Consider the following 15,709-nt stretch of genomic DNA (forward strand, 5'->3'; position numbering starts at 1 on the left):
TGGGGCTTCTTATTTTAATTCGTTATCTCCTTACCCCTTCATTCTTTGTCCCTTTTCCCTTAGATTAAATATGTTCTCTGCAAAAGCATATTGCCATCTTTCTCATCCTACCCTGCCCCCCCCAGCAAGCAATTAGCTTGTGTATTCAGCCCATTTTCTTTTGCGATCCTTATGCAGAGACACCCACTTCCTACAAACTCTCCTGCCGGCCCGAATTCAGCCACATGTACCTCCTGTCCCACCCAACCTAACACCAGTTCCCACTTGACTCAAGACTTCTCTCTCCGGCATGCTGCCCTTTCTTTGAGGGGGTGCAATACACTGGAAACTGCTGTTTTTTGCCTGCTTCTTTGTGCGTATCCGATGACATCTCCGGTAGGACAGGAAAACAAAAGGGACAACTGCACTAGGGTGTGGTGAGATCAAGAGAAGTGGGAGAGAAATGATCACACTTTCCCTAGTACAGATAGATCACTGTGCCTTTTCTATGGTTTTGAGGTCTACTAAACCTGGGGACTTTTTAAGAAGCAGAGACATCACCTTGCCAACAAAGGTCCGTATAGTAAAAGCTATGGTTTTCCCAGTAGTGATGTATGGAAGTGAGAGCTGGACCATAAAGAAGGCTGATCGCCAAATAATTGATGCTTTTGAATTATGGTGATGGAGGAGACTCTTGAGAGTCCCATGGACTGCAAGAAGAACAAACCTTTCCATTCTTAAGGAAATCAGCCCTGAGTGCTCACTGGAAGAACAGATCGTGAAGCTGAGGCTCCAATACTTTAGCCACCTCATGAGAAGAGAAGACTCCCTGGAAAAGACCCTGATGTTGGGAAAGATGGAGGGCACAAGGAGAAGGGGACGACAGAGGACGAGATGGTTGGACAGTGTTCTCGAAGCTACCAGCATGAGTTTGACCAAACTGCGGGAGGCAGTGGAAGACAGGAGTGCCTGGCGTGCTCTGGTCCACGGGGTCACGAAGAGTCGGACACGACTAAACGAATAACAACAACAAACCTGGGGAGGCGCACTCAGTTGCCGAAGGAGGGGGGTGTCCTCTGCTTTCTTTTCACAAGCTTCCTTTTGATTTGTATGTTAAGGAACTCCATAAGTGAACATTGCCCTGCCCCACCTTCTTGTCACTTGTTGGTACCTGCCAACCAATGTGCCAACCAATGTGACTTTTCTTTTTGCCGTAAGCCCACAATCTGTTTCAGTGGGGGAGAAACCATTATTTTTGAAGAGATTCTTCCAAAGACTGCCACAAGTGATGGAAGCCAATATTCCAGATGTGCTGGGGAAGCATGACAACTGTAGGGTAAAATCATCTAGTAAAATAATAAGAATAATAATAATACCACCACCAATAACTTAATTTATTCTTAAAGAGTTTCAGTAAGGTGTTCATTGAGCTCTTTTTGATAACTAAACAAGCTATTGCTCCATCTTTACACCTGGTGCTTTTGGAAACAGAATGGGACTTGAAAAGTAAACAACTTTATTTCTCATCTCTTAACAGCAGCCTGAGGCTTCATTGTCAAATCCTGGAAGACTTTCAGTCTTAACAATTTGGATTGCTGGTACTCCAGGGTTTGGCAAATAGCCCTTCTTGAAAATATATCTCATAAATTAAAAAATACCTGAAGTGGAGAGCTCTAGTGTCCTTTTTTGTTTTGTTTTGCTGTCCTGCATTATTTTATTTATTATGCAGTTTGCGCATATATGCAAATGTCTGGCTCATCTAAGACTTTCTAGAACCTTCATCCAGAATAATGATGGCACTCACAGGTGGGGAATATTTATTTGCACATATCTTTGTTATTTGTAAAAGGAATCTTTGTATGAGTCAATTCTTTATTATTCTTTGGAGCTGCCCTGTATCTTTGTACTTTTGTCCTTGCAGTCTGTGACACTTTATGGTTTACATTTTTATTTTACATTTCTTCTTCTTTGTGGGTTGTTGTTTTTTTAAACAAAATCAGTAAAATATTAAACGTGTGTGGTGGCAGTGGGGGAATGATAATATGACCAAGAACTGAATGCATACTTCAAGAATTTCAGACATTTCCCTTCTTGACTTAAATGCATTTTCTGACTTAGTTTGAACTGTAAACGCAGTACGTGTCAAGTGGCACGTTGGGAGCTGTACTTTATATCGTACAAAGGGCAAATCTCCTGGCCGAATTGCTTGTTCTAATATTTCTCTTGTAATTCTTATCTCTCTGTTAAGCCTTGTCTGTGGAGATTTGATAAACAAGCTGCCCATTCAGAGATGGGTAATTATTTATTGGCAACCATGCCAGTTAGAACAGCAATGCTTGGCTGGCACCTCATTGTTTTGCTTTGTGGCTTTTAAAATTCTGTTTGATTACTTCTTTTTTTAGTTAAACTACCAACTTAAAGGCAGGAACATCGCTAGGTACTTTAAAAACTCAGGGTACATTTGTACATGCTTAGATGCTTATGTTCAAATTTAAACCAAACTCCAGACAAATGTAGGTTTTTGCTGCAAGGCTGACTGAGGTTTTTAGGTGCTAACAGGGCTTTCTACATTGCAGGTGGGGTAGAAGGCCAAATCTACATAGAATCTGTTGGCAGGGATGACTGCTGCTTTTATATACATGTTTTTTTCAACATCTGACATCTCCCTCTCTCACTCCTGCAACCCCCCAATCCATCTACTGCATGTACCCATTAAACACATGTTAACTGGCAACCACAGATCAAAACAATGGGAAAGCAAGAAAATGCACTATATGTTGACTAGATACCTCAAAAAAGTTAGTCAGCCCACACTTGGTGTGTGTTACATCATAAAGGAATTAAGCACGTGGAAATCTATGCAGAAACCATCTGCCTATTTTATGGATGAAAACTCAACACTTGTGTTTGAGAACGGAGAAATGTAAAAAATATTCCTTTAAAAGCCTGGGGGATTTTTTTTACACAAACAGCCTTCTCGCTTTCTGAATGCCAGATGGTAGGAACGAACAACGGGCGTGCTGTTATTCTTAAGTCCCACTTGTAAACTTACTGGGTTTTATATATGACATTTTTATCTTGCCCATTCGCCAAGGAGTTCAGGGCAATGATCATGGTTTGCACATGTTAATTTTATAGAGCAACCCTGATGAGGTAGGTGGCTGAGGCCTCAAGGGTACCCTCCAACACGTTAATGCCAGAAACCAGGACATGCATCTTCCCAGCCCCACTCCTGTGTGGGTCACGTGACCCACATGAGATCACGGAGCAGAAGCGCATGTTTTGGGGCAATATGCACAAGATCACGGAGCCAGAAAATGCTCTTGTGATCTCGTACAAGGTCAAGATCTTGCATGTTTTTGGACACCGTGCTGAAAACACAGCGCCCCAAACTGGGATGTCTCACTTAAAGCAGGACAGTTGCGGGGTATATGCAAGGGCACTTTGTAAACTGGTCACCTAGTAAGCCTCAAGGCCACATAAGCACCCTCAGCCCATCACCCCCATTGCTGTCTATGGTCGCTCTGCTCCCACCTGTCCATAGCCTAGCAAGCATGAATGGGAAGGACTTCCTTTATATTTCTCTTCCCTTACTTTTGCTTGCAGGGTGGCTATGCTGCAAAGCACAGCCCTGGTGGGACCCCAGCAACCTGCCACCTTAATTTTGTTAAGGGAAGGGCCAGGAGATCTGGGGTCCAGTGCAAAAAAGTGGGCTGTCCTCTGAACAGCCCCATAACAACGTTCCTGCTTAATGGCACCAACACACACACACACACACACACACACACACACAGACACGACTCATGCAATTCTTTTTATTGTTTTCAAGCCCTCCTGTTTCTGGCAGACTGAGATCACCAATCATGAAGCATGATATCTAATCTTGGGGCCTCCCTAAATGCAAACTATTGAAGCAGAAATTGCAGTAGCAGCGTTATTTTAAGATTAGGAAGCAAATGAAAACAACTACAGTGTTTTTAAAAAGTTGTTCTTTATTGTGACGAGCCTTTACAAGCTGTGTAATTTGTGTTAAGCATGAAGGTTTTTTTGTTTTTTAAAGAAATTCTGATGATGATGCTGGATATTGAGGGAGAAGGAATAGCATCTATCTTATTGACTCTTAGGACAGTTTTTTCTAATATTTTGGCAGAAATTAGGGTGGCTGTTATTCCATTGGCAATTTAATATTGTACCATTAATTTCCCGTTACTGTATCAGCTTATACTTAAAGCTCTTGATAGTAAAGTTTTCCTTAACTGACAGCGGTGGTAGTTGCTGAAGTTTGGTGTATTCTAAAGGCTTGATGCTTACTGCAGAGCTAGCAACATTGGAACAACTCCGTCTATCTGAAGAGTATTTGTTAGCACATAAGAGTCAGCAAGCCAAAACAGATTTGCCCGGGACAGATTTCTGGCATTTTATGGTTGCCAAACACCTTTCAGGGATGTGTGGAATTGTAAATTGTATTGGTCAGTAGCTGATTAAATTGTTTTCTGATCACCAAGACTGCTGTAAAGCAAGCAGTGGTTTGCACTGAAATTATCTTTTACAGAGTTTCAGTTAATGTTGGGGTGCGAAAGCAAAGATCAGTGATGTTTACTTTAATGCATTAAATGCAATTTAAATTCAAATTAGTTGAGCCTCATAAAGGGGTGGGGGAAATGGTGATTAGTGCTGGGCTATGTTGGGTTTTCAACATCATGATGTTGAGAGCCAGTGTGGTGCAGTGGTTAAGAGCGGTAGTCTCGTAATCTGGGGAACCGGGTTCGCGTCTCCGCTCCTCCACATGCAGCTGCTGGGTGACCTTGGGCCAGTCACACTTCTTTGAAGTCTCTCAGCCCCACTCACCTCACAAAGTGTTTGTTGTGGGGAAAGGAGAATGTTAGCCGCTTTGAGACTCCTTAAAGGGAGTGAAAGGTGGGATATCAAATCCAAACTCTTCTTCTTCTTCTTCTTCTGATGATGATGATGATGTATCGCCAGCCAAACATCGTCGTTTGGTGATATACCGTGATGTTGAAAAAAGCTGCATTGGCCCCAGCCAGCGAGATGCCAAGTGAAACTGCCACAGTTCTCATCATGTGAGCTGAGGTGCTTTCACCCCAGCGCCTTGCGGGCTGTGACCAATACAGTTGGCCCCAGCCTGCTGCTCAGCTGGGGGGGGGGGTGGTGGAAAGGCTGCTGCCCCCAGCTGAGCGAGACCTGAGGCCCCTTGGCCAGGCTCCGCTGGGGGCAGGAGAGCTCCTGCTCCCAGCAGAGCCGGCCCGTGTCCCCTGCTGCTCGGGCTGGAGCAGCAAGGCCTTGGGACTCCTTGACCAAGCTCCCTCTGCCTTTGCTGGCATGGGGGGTGGGCGAGCTGTCCTTCCCCTCTTGCCCCCAGCTCCCCAAAGATGGACCAAGCGGCAGTAGCCAAGTGCATGGGACCTGTCAGGCTCTGTGCGTTTGATGGCCTTTGCACCATCTCTTTCCTCCGGTGGGGGGTTGTTCACCCCAGGAGGTATGATGCAGCCCGCCACCCTCCTACGTGAAGTCTGCAGTGTGAAGTTCTGGGCCCGCCAGTAGCATCAAAGAGCCCCTACAATGCCTGGCTGCCTTCCACCAGGAGTGTGGGCTCCATCAGGACTGTCTTAAGCATATCCGGCGCCATGGTGCAAATATCTCTCCAGTGCCTGACGACCCACTGTTTCCCAGAGTTGTCAACCTTTTTTAAGGGGGGGGGGACTTGGGTCCGGCTCGTTTACATCGCGTGGTCCAACGCACGCTCGGTGCTACATGTAAGAGGTGCCCGAATCGCAGCCCAGATGGCCTCCTGCGAAGCCTCCCTCTAAGCGCCCAGTGCCCCTTACCTGCCCCCATCTGGGGGAGTCTGTGCCACAGGAGGGCCGGCAAGCAGATCAGGTGGCTTGCCAGCTGTGCCATCTTTGCTTGGCACCAGGATCGCACAGGGCACTTCCCTGCTCCACTCACAGACTCCGCAGGGAGGCGTGCAGGCAGCGACACGGCCAGAGAGGGGCACCCTGCGCCCACCCCCAGTTGCGCCCGTTAGGTGCTCCAGCAGGAGGGGACACGAAGGGGCTTCCCTGAGCCGGATGCAGCACACTCCAGTGGGTAGCTGAGAGGAGAGGAACGGGCCGCCCCAGAGCGGGGAAGGGAGCGCGCCCTGACTCTGTTTCCCGGACACTCAGCCTGTGGCGCCCTCCAAAATCTGGTGATCTGGTGCCCCGGTGCCTCGCGCCACTAACATCTATGGGTAAGACGCCCCTGGGCTCTATCTTTCTGGGACAAAAGACACAGCACACAGTCCCAGAGAAGGCATCCAGGCAGGGTCAGGGCTCTCTCAGCTGGGAAGCGGAGGCTTCGCGCTCTCCAGCTGAGCAGCCCCATTCTCGCTCCTACTCGTGTGCAATCAGGAGCAGGGTCGGAACTCTCTCAACTGGGGAAGGGTAGCACTTTAACAGAGCCCCCATCCCACCACTGGCTTGTGGAAGCTGGTGGCGGGTCAGGGGCTCCGTAAAACTGCTTGGCTGAGGTGAGGGCAGCTGTGCACTCCTCAGTCAAGCAGTTTAAAGAAGCTGAGGAAGGAACAAGCTGTATTGGCTCCCCAATTCCGCTTACTTCTCCCTCTGCCGGGGCAGAGTGCAATGGCGGTTTTACCAGCAGTATATCACTGGTGAAACCGTTGCCACTTGAGTCCCTCTGCTTCCAGTTTCCACCGAGTTTGTTTCCCCCTCAGCACGCTGGAGGCAGAAGGACTCTAGAGCGGTGATGGTTTCACCAGTGATATACCGCTGAGTGAAGCTGTCATCACGGTCTGCTCCCACATATTGATATATCGCCCAGGCCTAACGGTGATGCAAATGAAATATTTCAGTTGCACTCTTCCTAACACATTGAGGTTCTAGTAACATGTCTCCAGAAGACCAAAGAGCACTGAAGGTGTTTTCATTTCGACTGCAGTCCTATAGCCGCTTACTTGGAAGCTATCCTCAACTTATTTCTTAGCAGGAATGTATAATATGGTAACACCTGTTAAGCTGGTGTGGGGTATTAATAATGATAATAATGCCATTATTTATACCCCAGCCACACTCATCCTCTGCAAATGGTAATTTATTATCAAGTGCTATTCCACTAAGGATTGTTATACGTGTGGACTCTGGCTTAAGAGAACATTTTCATGACCAGTCTAGTAGTTTGTTACTCCTACTTGTCCCTGACCACTTGAAATGTCTTCAGGCAGAAGCTGCCAACCTGTACCCAGCCAGATGTGGTTGGCCTATAACCATGCTGGCTAGAGGTTCTGGGAGTTAGGAGGCTGCCCACATCTTCCCGCAGGTTAGCCACCCATATCTTAAGTGGTGATTCACTGACGGAGGAAATTCAGTGCCAGTGGCATGCTCGCATTATAGCTGCTGACAAATGGGGTCCCAAGGCATTTTGTTGTTTTCCCAAGCTAAAAATGGCAAAAGTTCATGTCCGTAGAGGAAAGCTCTGCCTGTATTGATTTTAATTTTTGTTGACACATTTGTAGCCTTTGATCTTCTTTTTTTAGACAAATACAGAGAACAGCATAACCACCTGGGTCACACTGCCAGCTGTACAGAGCAAGAGAATCATGCACACAAGTCATTCTTAGCAGATATTTGGGAAGCCCCAGACACAGCCCAGAAGCAGTTTCTATCCTTTCATGTCATTATGGCTTTTATTTTAAAATACTTCAAACTCTTCACAATGCTTGGCTAGCCATATTAGAAATCCAATCACCGCCACTGAAGTAGGGGCTGTTTCATTCAAAGATGATCAAAATTCCTACTTGGACATACAGTTCAGTGTTTGAAAAAAGGGGGTTTTAAACCCCATGCCAGTTGTCAGACATGGCCATTGCTCACATTGGTTGCATGGAATTTCCTAACATACTGAAAATTCTAATGCAGTTGAAGTAAACTGGAGAACAAGTGGGAAGCTGGACATTTTATGGTGCTTGGTTAAGCCTATCTGCACAAAGTATTCTGAGAAAGTGCATACCAAGAATGTAAATGCTTCTTTTTTTAAAAAAAAAATGTTTCTGACACTGTTTTCCTGGTTTCAGTGTTCTTCTTCCCCCCTCACCATTCTTTCCCCCAAATATTTTCAATTACACCTAAAAATAATAATATTTGGATTATCAGCAGCAATTTCTACTTAAATTATTACTATTTATTTATTAAATTTCTATGCCACCCTTCACCCTAAGATCTCAGGGAGGTTCACTGAATAACAAGGACACAGTCCAGCCATGGCAGCTAGACTTTTTTTTAATTAGAAATGCCAATGCTTTAATCATTGATAGGCACAACTCAAACAATGACTACACAAGTGACACTCCCTTGGGCAGCGCAAGGCCATTCGCCTGGGATAAAATGGATAAGCCTTGGTATGTGCTGCTGTTCCTTTTCATGTTTGCATAATGAGTTCTGAAGAAACGGCACCAGGACGTTCATGTATAAAATGAAATGTCAATAAATAGTTAAGGTCATGCCGCATGGTAACAACCAGAGAAGTGAGGAAAGGCGTGTTCTGGGGCTCACTACTGCATACTGACCGAGACTCCTTCTCTATTGATTTTCATGATCTCTATGCACTTGGCGACAATCTCTGTTGGTGGAAATGAAAGCTAAACAAGCTCTTACCTTTGACTCCCATTGATAAGTCAGGGCCAGTACTTTGGAGAGCCATTGCACGAGCTGTTCCCAACATTTCTGAAAGGCACCAGTAAATCAGCACACTTTAAATCTTGCTTTATTGACGATGCAAAAACAAGGAAGAGAACTTTCACACGGAACAATCGCAGGACTGTGTTTTGGACCACATACAGTTACAGGCCACCCCAATCTCCACCAAGCAGTGTACGAGAATTCAGGGGTCTCGGCACTTAACCAGGATTTGTATTTCCTTTAGAGAATTAGGCACAACAGAGGCTATCATGTCTTTATGATATATGGTTTATTTACACATACAGTGGTACCTCGGGTTAAGAACTTAATTTGTTCTGGAGGACCGTTCTTAACCTGAAACTGTTCTTAACCTGGAGCACCACTTTAGCTAATGGGGCCTCCCACCGCTGCGCTGTCGCACAATTTCTGTTCTCATCCTGAAGAAAAGTTCTTAACTCGTAGCTGGGTCTGTAACCTGAAGCGTCTGTAACCCGAGGTACCACTGTATATACAACCTGAAGCTTTTCAATGAAGGATCTCGCAGTAGCAGCACATCAAAATTCACCAGCTTCCTCCATAGTAGTTTCTCTGCCCCTTCTCTTGCTCTGCAGGGCACATCCCAGCTCAACTGTTCCTCTCTTCTTCCTGGACACAGTACATCACTTCCAACCCCTTTCCCTTTTATCTACAGTGGAAGGGAGGAATCCAGTCATTTGCATTCTAACACTTATTTCCTTTGACACTTTGAACTCCTAATGGTTAATCCCACCCCAGGCAGTCACCTCACAGTGAAGTTTGCCTGATTTCATTAACACTTGTTGATTTGGCTGGGATTACAATGTCTAGTACACAGCCTCGGAAGCTTTTACATCTTCTAAGAACAGAGGCTTAGCAGTGGGTCCATCATTCCCCTTACTAGCTTAAATACACACTTGGGTCTGGCTGTTTCCCCCAAGCAAATTAGCTTTGACGCCCCCAAACCTTAATTAAATTCTGGCACCTTTAAATCTATAGCATTATATACATAAACTCGCCAGCTTGGATCCTAAGATGTTAATTTAAGGAAGCTTATCAAAGGAAAGCTTCCCATTTGCTCCTCATTGCTGTGTCCCCCTCCCCGCCCCAAGCTTCTCCAGAAAGGGGGGGGGGGAGTCCTCCTGAACAATATTTGATGGAGGGTGGGGACTGCTGAAGCCAAACAAACAAAAAATGACATGCCAAATTTTGAGTGAATTTCCTCTCCCAAACAGCCCCCTGTCAGTATTCCTTCCATGAACTTCTTTAAGTTAACATATCTTAGGATCCAAGCTGTAGACTTTAGAAAACAAAATTCTGTAAGGAGTCACATGTTGACCTCATTTATATTGCAAGCACTATGTTCAGCTGTATAGAAGGGAGTTGTTATCTTAATTTCAGAGCCCTTTAAATATTTTTGGAAGCAAATGACAGCAATTCTATGCACGCTTGCGACCGGTCCTCACTGAACACACTTGGTGAGCAAGTGTAGAATCAGGCTGCAGGTACTTATGCTATGTGATACAGTGATTATTTGACGAAACATTAAATTCCCCCCGTCTTTTATGTTTATATCAAGCACCGCTTTTTAATACAGTGGACAAAAAGTGATTCCCCCCCCTTTCTTTTTTCTTCCAGTTTTATGTGCTGAAAGAGTGGGCCAGATGACTAAAACATACAATGACATTGATGCTGTTACACGTCTTCTTGAAGAGGCAAGTATGCCATCTTATCATTGAATAATAGTAGCAATATGTGCCTTGGGGAATGTGTGTCATCTTCAGAAACTATTACTTTCAGCCTTGTTAATTGAGCCTTTTTCACCCATTGCATTTATATATGTAGGGGACAGCAGAACTCTGCTGCTCCTCGCACCCTTGCTGGCCATGATTGCTCCACCAGTGTCATGTATTGGGTGATGACCGAGGGTCTTCAGTGAATTGGGTAGGGAAGTATATTAACACCAAGTAAAGCAACTAGGTGGAATGTTTGCAACAGCAAACGTGGCATTTATTTCACTGAGACCGAATGGAAATTGGTAATACCCTTCTGCCATCAGTATTGAAACCATGGGAGACTTCAGTGTATATCAATCTAGCGGGGAGGTTGAAATATGGAACTATAAAGCTGATTGAGTGGCGTTTTGAAAATTACTATTACCATCGTCGTCTGTGCCAGGATGACAGCCCATCTTTACAATATGCAAAGGTTCCATCCAGTGATATCTCCCCCATCTTTAAGTCCAAGGTGAAGGAACAGTGGCAAGAGCAAGCGCTGTAGGAAGGGCAGACCAGCAACAGTGCTGCTTATCTTACATAGCAAAACACAGCAACAGTTATATGGCTTCTTACATGGTAATTGCTGCAAAGCCTCCACCCCCAGATGCTGACATGCCTTCCATTTTACCACAGTTCTTCCAGGTCGTTCAGTCTCCTTGGCATGGTCATTTTCTTCTTGTTGCATTTAGTCACTGTATTGTATTCCACTCCCACAGGATTTAACTGGATAGGTGTTATTCATTATCTCTTAGCCTCAATTCTACACCTATGGTGCTGGGATGATTACCAGCCTATTTCACAGGGCACTGGTAAGTATTACCGCCTCTCCAGCTCTTTTTGGACTACAACTCCCATCATCCCTAGCTAGTAGGACTAGTGGTTAGGGATGATGGGAGTTGTAGTCCGGAAACAGCTGGAGACCCAAGTTTGGGAAACCCTGAGTCAGGCATCCCCAAACTGGGCCCTCCAACCTGTTTCGGACTACAACTCCCATCATCCCTAGCTAACAGGACCAGTGGTCAGGGATGATGGGAATTGTAGTCCCAAAACAGTTGGAGGACCGAGTTTGGGGGTGCCTGCCCTGAGTAGATGACACACTCTGACCACTTAGAAAGAATGCTGCTTGTATACTAACATTCATATTAGGGCAATACCTGTATATGTTACAACATTCCGTGCAAATTTTTGAGTTCTCTAGAACTCTTCATCAGGCTTGTTGACATAATTAGAATTTTTCTTGCAGGCCAGCATGGCTGCCTTTATTTTTGTATATAAATACTAAGCGTTGTTAAGTAGCAATATCCTCAAGTTCCCTGCACAGTGCTTTGCAAAATGTACGCCACTTATACTTGCACCCTCGCTGACAGTTTTCAAATAAAGGAGTAAGATCTGGATTTCGTTAACTTTCTCACACTTGAACTTTGGGCTGTACTTTCCTATGCATAGTTGAAATACTGTACACAGCAGGTCTCCCAGATGATGTGGGTGTTTCCTCTGCAGTACAAAGAAAAGGAAATAAGCACAAATTATGGGTTTCTTCGTTTTGAAAAGCAGACTTTCTCGTCTTACCTAGAACACTGATTGAACGTACATGTGCTTTCAGAAAGTAGTCATTTTCTAAATGAGCCAATAATTGAGACCCTTTGTGGTTTTTTTGTCCCTTTTATTTTTTACAGAAAGAGCGGGATTTAGAATTAGCTGCTCGGATTGGCCAGTCCTTGTTAAAGAAGAATAAGACTCTGACTGAGAGAAATGAACTCCTTGAAGAACAAGTAGAACACATCAGGGAAGAGGTGAGGGCATCCACAAGGGCCTAATACTGACATGTTTCTAGTTCAGTAAACTTCATCCCACCACTGCCCCAAGCCCAACCTGTTTGGTTTTATTTGCCCTTGTATCTTGCCATTTCTTCCTTGTCAGTTCCATATGTTTTATTATGCTTTTATTGGAAGCCCAGTCAGATGGGTAGAGTACAAAAAATAAAATTATTATTATTTATTATTATTATTATTATTATTATTATTATCATCATCATTATTGCACTATATGGGCTTCAAACTTAGGCAGCATATTAAAGCAGAGCCCTGAGCTTCTTGGCCTTCTAGATCAGGGGTCTGCAACCCGCGGCTCCAGAGCCGCATGTGGCTCTTTTACACCTTTGCTGCGGCTCCGGGGCGGATACTAGTGAGGGGAGGAGGCGCATTGTGCGCCCCGACACTCCCCACTGTGGCGGGCACTGTACTGGCTGTCCAGCACCGTCCCGACGTCACCTTCCCGCCCGCTGTCAGATCGCGGCTCCAGAGATATATTTGTTTTAAATGTCACAATGGTTTTGTGGCTCCCAGTTGTTGTTTTTTCTTCGGAAACGGGTCCAAGTGGCTCTTTTTGTCTTAAAGGTTGCAGACCCCTGTTCTAGATCCTTCTTTCACCCCACACGTCTGCTGCTTCCCTCACCTGTGACACTTCCAGGACTCCAGCACTCTCCTTGTTTCTCTCTTTCCTTTCCCCACCCCTTCGCCTCTCAAGGTACCCTGACACCTTACGGATGTTGACTGTTGCTTGGTCACCTGCTCCCCCATTCCTACCTGTGTTCTTTGGAGTCTTTGCTACTGTAATCCCAATTTCCTGTAGTATCAGGCCTTTTCCTCCTTCATTATCCACATGTTCTACCGAACAGGAAAAGCAAGTACAGTGGTGCCTCGCAAGACGAAATTAATTCGTTCTGCGAGTTTTTTCGTCTTGCGAATTTTTCGTCTTGCGAAGCACGGTCAAGTCGCAACTGCACCTCTTCAAGCGGTTTTAAGAAAAAGGAAACAAACTTGCAAGACGTTTTCGTCTTGCGAAGCAAGCCCATAGGGAAATTCGTCTTGCGAAGCAACTCAAAAAACAAAAAACTCTTTCGTCTTGCGAGTTTTTCGTCTTCTGAGGCATTTGTCTTGCGAGGTACCACTGTATACTAAAGTATAACTGGAAAGCAAAATCCTCTTCATGTGCTGCTCTCGGACAAGATTTGTTGTGATGATTCTAACCTTGGCCTATTCTTCACCTGTCTTTTGCATCCTAATTTACAGTTTCCATCAGTGTAATCTAGAGAGGTCTCTGCTGGCTACTTGTTTTGTTGAACTAAGTCTTGCCTAACATGCATTTGTACTTTCCGCCATCTCTTTAAAACATTGTTTGGACTGTGTTTGCAATTATATATTGCTGTTAATTTACAGCTGTCCCTAGGGTTTTTTCCTTAAAAGAAAAAAACTCTTAACACTTTGCTTTTCAAATCAAATATTTCATCACACGGCGTAATTAAGAATGGGTTTTTCATAATCACAGAAATTTTCTTTGTTCCTGATTGACACAACCTACTGTTCTGGCTTTGTGTACCTAAGTAGCATCATATATTCCTGTGCTATCAGCGGGATTGCTTGCCCAAAAGATGTTGCAATAGTTTAGAATGAGGTATCGTTCATATCCATTCACCTTGGGATTGACACTTGCATTGAATTGTGGACCACATCCAAAAGCATTATAAAGAGACTTTGTTGCTGCAAGGAGAAATGTGCTAAGAAAATAGAATACAGTGGTGCCCCGCAAGACGAAATTAATTCGTTCCGCAAGTTTTGTCGTCTAGCGAATTTTTCGTCTTGCGAATCACGAAATCCCATAGGAATGCATTGAAAATCAATTAATGCGTTCCTATGGTCAAAAAAAGTCCAAACAAAGCCAAATTTGGTACAACAACAGTTTATTAACTGCTCTTTAAAGTCACACATACTGTAAAGAGCAGTTCAAAAATTGAAGGGAAAATAAATTAACTTTATAAACAAAACATGTCTTTGTTTTTAGACAAAGGAAACAAAGTCGCGAGACGTTTTCGTCTTGCGAAGCAAGCCCATAGGGAAATTCGTCTTGCGAGGCAAATCGAAAACGGAAAAACCTTTCGTCTAGCGAGTTTTTTGTCTTGCGAGGCATTCGTCTTGTGAGGTACCACTGTACCAAAGACTACTGCCACTCTTTTAGGAATTGTAAAAGTCTACTTTGCTATTTTACAGCATTTTGTTTTAGAATGTGAAGATTGGTGTTAGGATCATGTGTCTCAGAACATGTGAGGGAGACATAATGAATGAATCTGCACATGTGATTGCACAAAAAGAATCTGAGAGAAAGAGGGAGAATTTTAATAGGTGAATCCATAAATGTAATGGTGAACTCAATTGATCGTTTTATGTAATATTGGCGGTTCAGTTAACAGGACATACAGTACGTTGCTTCACATCAACTTATTCAGTTCAGTAATTGAAAATGGTGATTTCTAGTTGCCATGGGATTTAAAAAACAAACAAATTGATGAGGATGATATTGGAGCTCCAGGTATCTAAATATGAACCACTCTCAATATCTCAAATATCTCAGCTGATTCCCCCCCCCCCCCGGTACCGAGTGCTCAACCCAAAATGAGCACTTTGTGGTCCAGCACTCTGGCATGTGTCAGCTGGCTTGCGCCAAAGCACAGGACCAAAAGGCAGAAAGTTCTGGGATCCAAGCAGAAGCCCGGATGGCTTCTATGATTCCAGGATGTCCCATTTAAATCAGGGGGGGGGGTTGAGCGGTACAGTATGGTTCTCCTTTTGGCAGTAGGAGAGGAAGATTGGGAGGGGAAACACACAAGTCCAACGCTTGACTCTGGCTATTTCAGGCTTGTACCCAAGGCATACACATAGGCCTTCTTAGTGGCAACACCTTGACTGAGGAACATTTTTTCCTTTGGCAAACTCCTTGTGGAGGGCTTTTAGACGGGCAGTCAAAAAATTGTATTTCACCAGGCTTGTAACGGGTTCTGCTGTATCCTAAATTTTGCTAGCTGGTTTTTACTTTTGTTTTTACAGTGGTTTTACTATTACCTCCCTCCCTCTCTGCCCTCCTCTCTCCTGTATGAAGATTGTGTTTTATTATGCTGCCTTGGGCTGATATGGGCTGAAAGGCAGTATATATGTGTGTGTGTGTGTGTGTGTGTGTGTGCGCGCGCGTGCATAAATGTTTTTATAAATCAATCATGCTTTAGTGTAGTATATCAACTGGGCTTATAAGTAAAGGTTGCCTTCCCATGCTCAGCTTGTTGAATTTTCTAATTTGACTGAATTTTCTGATTCAAGGCTAGAAATGTCCTTGGCTAGGCATCTTAATCCCCATGGGGCAGATGTTTTGCCAGAAGTGCAGTTACCTGACTTTTCACTCTACTTCCTTTTGCTT

At 44.5% G+C, this 15,709-nt stretch overlaps 1 protein-coding gene across 16 annotated transcripts in view; it reads left to right on the plus strand.

Moving 5' to 3' along the window:
• The window catches only part of TRAK1 (trafficking kinesin protein 1), a 140,315-nt gene that overhangs the window by 87,093 nt on the left and 37,513 nt on the right, over positions 1–15,709 (plus strand). For 11 of the 16 annotated variants that reach the window (XM_083467827.1, XM_083467822.1, XM_083467824.1 and 8 more), the window contains 2 exons: positions 10,326–10,402; positions 12,142–12,258. In XM_083467827.1, coding sequence (XP_083323953.1) covers positions 10,326–10,402; positions 12,142–12,258 — 194 coding nt within the window. Of the gene's footprint in view, positions 1–10,325; positions 10,407–12,141; positions 12,259–15,709 lie in introns of all 16 variants that reach the window. The other 5 variants (XM_083467825.1, XM_083467826.1, XM_083467814.1 and 2 more) reach the window with 1 other exon arrangement.

Source organism: Podarcis liolepis, assembly GCF_965112155.1.
Source record: "Podarcis liolepis genome assembly, chromosome: 12".
NCBI classification, from domain to species: domain Eukaryota; kingdom Metazoa; phylum Chordata; class Lepidosauria; order Squamata; family Lacertidae; genus Podarcis; species Podarcis liolepis.